The sequence below is a fragment of the Myxocyprinus asiaticus genome, chromosome 29 (assembly GCF_019703515.2).
Source record: "Myxocyprinus asiaticus isolate MX2 ecotype Aquarium Trade chromosome 29, UBuf_Myxa_2, whole genome shotgun sequence".
Taxonomy (NCBI): domain Eukaryota; kingdom Metazoa; phylum Chordata; class Actinopteri; order Cypriniformes; family Catostomidae; genus Myxocyprinus; species Myxocyprinus asiaticus.
Genome location: NC_059372.1, coordinates 6,198,816 through 6,203,165, shown reverse-complemented (window position 1 = coordinate 6,203,165; position 4,350 = coordinate 6,198,816). Strand labels below are relative to the sequence as shown.

Genomic DNA, 4,350 nt, shown 5'->3' with positions numbered 1-4,350 from the left:
GTCCATACGTGTGGACACCTTGGGACGAGGGAATTTGTCTACATCGATTTTCTGGATCAATAGTGAGTATTATTGTGTTTGTGTTATGTTCATGTTTTTTGTCTTCAATGAAAACGAAGAATGTGATGGATAGACTTACAGTTTCTTCAATGGGTTGAATAATTGTGTCAATTCAAAATATTGAAGAAGAAGAAGAAAAAAAAGAAAAAAGAAAGAAAAAAAAACCCACCACTACAAATAATTTCTGAAGAAATCTCCAAAAACACGAGTTGTGAAAAATCCTAAAATAGGATATTTAGACCGTGCATGCCATTGAAGAGACTGTATAAGAGTATCCCTCCCAGCCTCCTTTTCATTCCAATCAAAAATTAAATATGGCGCCATTCTAAATAAAGAGCGGCAGTCTGCCTTTTAAAAACGCGCTATTTTAAAGTTGTTGTTAGAACAGGAAATTAAATTACATTAATTCAGAGTATTAAAACTGATACAAAAATTAATTTGTAGAATTTTGTTTACCAGCCAAATAAGCAACATTCCATGCATTGAAAATCAGGGTTATTCCACCAAATATTGATTTCTGAACTCTCCCTAAGTTAAAACATTAGTATTGTGTTGTTTAAAAATTATTATGAACTTATTTTCTTTGCATTATTCGAGGTCTGAAAACACTGCATCTTTTTGGTTATTTTGACCAGTTGTCATTTTCTGCAAATAAATGCTCTAAATGACAATATTTTTATTTGGAATTTGGGAGAAATGTTGCCAGTACTTTATATAATAAAACAAAAATGTTCATTTTACTTAAAAACATACATATAAATTAGTAAATCCAGAGAAACTGATCATTTTGCAGTGGTCTCTTAATTTTTTCCAGAGCTATATATATATACTGAAAAATACTCAGTATGATGCTATAATAAGCTAAAAACTGCATCCGTATTGATTTAAAGGAATAGTTCACCCAAAAATGAAAATTCTCTCTTTATTTACTCACCCTCATGCCATCCCAGATGTGTATGACTTTCTTTCTTCTGTAGAACACAAACAAAGAATTTTAGTAGAATATCTCAGCTCTGTTGGTCCTTCCAATGCAAGTGAATGGTGACCAGACTTTAGAATCTCAAAAAATCACATAAAGACAACATAAAAGTAATCCATATGACTCCAGTGTTTAAATATGTCTTCTAAAGCGATATGATGGCTTTGGAATGGCCAAAATATAACACCTTTTTCACTATAAATATCCACTTTCATTTTCAGAATGTGAAAGTGGAGATGTATAGTAAAAAAGGACTTAATATTAATCTGTTTCTCACCCACACCCTTTAATATCGCTTCTGAAGAAAGAAAGTAATCACATCTGGGATGGCATGAGGGTGAGTAAATGATGAGAGAATTTTCATTTTTGGGTGAACTGTCCTTTTAATATGGAAATGCAATTCTGTTCGATGGGACGATTCTGTATTATTTGGGATGATTCTGTATTATACGGGACGGTTGGCAACACTTTTGGGAAGGGATTTTTACCAATCATCTCCAGACATTTTTATTTAACATTAAAAAAAAATATTGTCTCAAAAAGATTAGTATTTATATTTTGATCTTTGTGTGTTTAGTTTTATTGTTTTATTAAATGCCCAAACCATTTATATGCTAATTAAACATGCCTGTTTAGTGTGTGGCTGCTAATAATGCAATACAGAGATCTGTATATGTGATATCTGTATATTGTGTAAGCTGGTAAAGGAAATAAATGAAATAGAACTAAAAAGATTAGATAAACTAATTTGAAAGATACAGAATTTTGAGATTTGCATTGTTTTGTACACCCAAAAGAGAATTATGGTGTTATTTTGTAGATAAGAGAAATTAATGTTGAATGTTGGATTTACCAGTACAGATGAATTACATTAAAATGCCATAATGTTGTAACAGAATCTGCTGCTTTTCTCCAGACAGCTCCATTGCACCCCAAATTGTGATATCACCAAATCAGCCAGACTTCCTATTGTGACATCTAGGAAAGCAATCATTCTATTGGATTACTTTGGGTAGAACTATCATCAAAATGTTACCTGATAGATAGAATCCTGTCCTATTTCCTTCATCACCCTGGAAACAATGAGCCTAACACATGATGGGAATCTGAGTCCCAGCCCTTAGGTCAAGACAGAAAGGTAAACATCTCTCCAGGGACCAGTGCCAGACTTGGTGAAAATCATAGGATTGGAGTAGAAGTTAAAGAACAGGTTGTGGCTGAAGAGAATGTCACCTCCAGGGAATTCGCTGCCCATTTAAAAACACTAAAACAAACAGCATTAGCTTCCAATGCCATTGTGACCACTGAAGCCCTCCATGTGTCTACAGCTGCATCAAGAATACCCACCATGCATTCAGCTGCAAGCAAGCAGGGCACTGCAGTTACTGCCAACACAACCATTACAAATACAATACTGTCAAAACAACCAGCTTGGACTCATTCATCAACTACACCTGCAGTGGAGGTCTTAAATCTATCCAGCCACACTGGACCGGTTGTGGGACACTGTGGTCCAAAGTTGAAATCCTCAAATACAAACCATGAGAGGAAGTTACAAGCAGGTGCAAACATCTCAGCCAAAGCCTCCCCTAGAAACATCCAGAAAACAGCTTCAGCATCACACATTGTGGGCTCCACAGACACTCCCAAGTCTCTTCACAAAACAGCATCTGCTTTCCAAATTTCCTCTACAGATTCATTCAAGAGTGTCAACCAAACTTCTCTCTCACACATAACTAGAGCTACTTCCAACCACAAACCATCCCATTCTGTAGCTCTGAAAGTAGACAAAACTGAGAAGAATACGAGATTTATAGGCAAAGAGGGGCCACTATCTACCTCACTGAAAGATAAAATGATTGACAGACTAGAAGAGAGCAAACCACAGCTAGGAACAAAAGTGGAAATGGCAGAGAGTCCTCAGGGACAACAGGAGCAGAAAATAAAGAGCAGAAACAAGAGGGAAGGAGAGAAACTAGTAGGGGAAGGAGGAAAGACTGGAGAAGCTGTCCTACAGGGTTTAGGAAGTGATCTCAACATGCTGAGCTCGATAGGGTATAAACAAATCTCCCATCTTGAAAAAAAGAAACTACATCGAGCAACAAACGCCTCTACTGAACAGCTGGTGGAGATAGAACAGAAGAGTTATGCATATGTCAAGACCCAAGAGAGACAAAGTGACATGGAGATACAAGAGAAAGAGAAAGACAAGAATAAGTCTCTAAAATCCAAGAAACTGAATGATGGAGAGACGAGGACAGTTGAAGATTTTATTGCAGCAGAAACTCAGGATATGGCACCCCAGACAGATCTACACCTGGTGTATGTTGATGCTGAAGTTCAGGCAGTTGTGGATGTCTTCAGCAAATCCACAGACATGAGTCCAATCCATCAACCCTGCAGTCAGTTAAACGCTGAGCTAGACCTCCGCACTAAAGTGGGCCTACAGAATGGGCTTAATCCCGAAAACAACTGTGACTCTGATTGGTTGCCAACTGTAGCCTCACCTGACCCCACACCAATGGGAACCAAGACTAGATTTCTAGGCCCACCCCCTTACAAGTCCCCCAATAGCCAGAAACCTCTTCAACATGTCTGTCGAATAGAGATAGAGCTTTGTAGCCAATCACCACAGTCTGTTGGTTCAGCACTGCCCCAAGTCACAGTCAGTGTTTTTGATGGAACAAGTCATGATGCAATGGTGCCACCCAAGGTGGCGGAGAAGAACTTAGAGGATTCCTCAAAGCCGCTCAACTCTGGGAAACCAGCAGAGATGGACAGAGAAAACGAGGAGAGTGGTGTACCTCAGGATATCGTCTGGGATGAGCAGGGGATGACGTGGGAAGTTTATGGAGCATCATTGGATATGGAGTCACTGGGATTTGCTATCCAGAATCACCTGCAGTGCAAGATCCGCGAACACGAACGCCGTATTGGCACACTCCGGAAGTCCATCTGCCTCTCAGAGCATTCGCCTGGGAAGAACAAGACGGTGAAGAGGAATGTTTTCAGGTCAATGTTTGCTGGATGCAAGTGTTGCTCGAAACCACAACCCAAAGAAGAAATGGCTAAGTGAGCATGTGTGACTTAACACTTTGTCGTATAATCATAAATGTAAAAACAATTAAAAATATGATTTGTAGTTTGGATGGGATAAATAGACAAAAAATCTCATGTACTGTGTGAGTAGAAGGTCCACAAAATGGAAACAACTCCTTGTCCCAATTGGTGCACTTGATATTAACTTGTGTTCTCATGGCCCTTGCTTGTGTTTGCCCAATACATACATGAGATTGTAGGATATTTTATGA

General features: G+C 38.4%; 1 protein-coding gene across 1 annotated transcript; it reads left to right on the top strand.

The window, feature by feature from the left end:
* Positions 1-2,387: 2,387 nt before the first annotated feature.
* LOC127420193 (G protein-regulated inducer of neurite outgrowth 3-like) lies at positions 2,388-4,115 on the top strand. Its single transcript, XM_051662246.1, has 2 exons — positions 2,388-3,710; positions 3,753-4,115. Exons 1-2 carry the CDS (start codon positions 2,388-2,390, stop codon positions 4,113-4,115), a joined length of 1,686 nt encoding a protein of 561 aa, XP_051518206.1.
* The last annotated feature ends 235 nt before the right edge of the window (positions 4,116-4,350 follow it).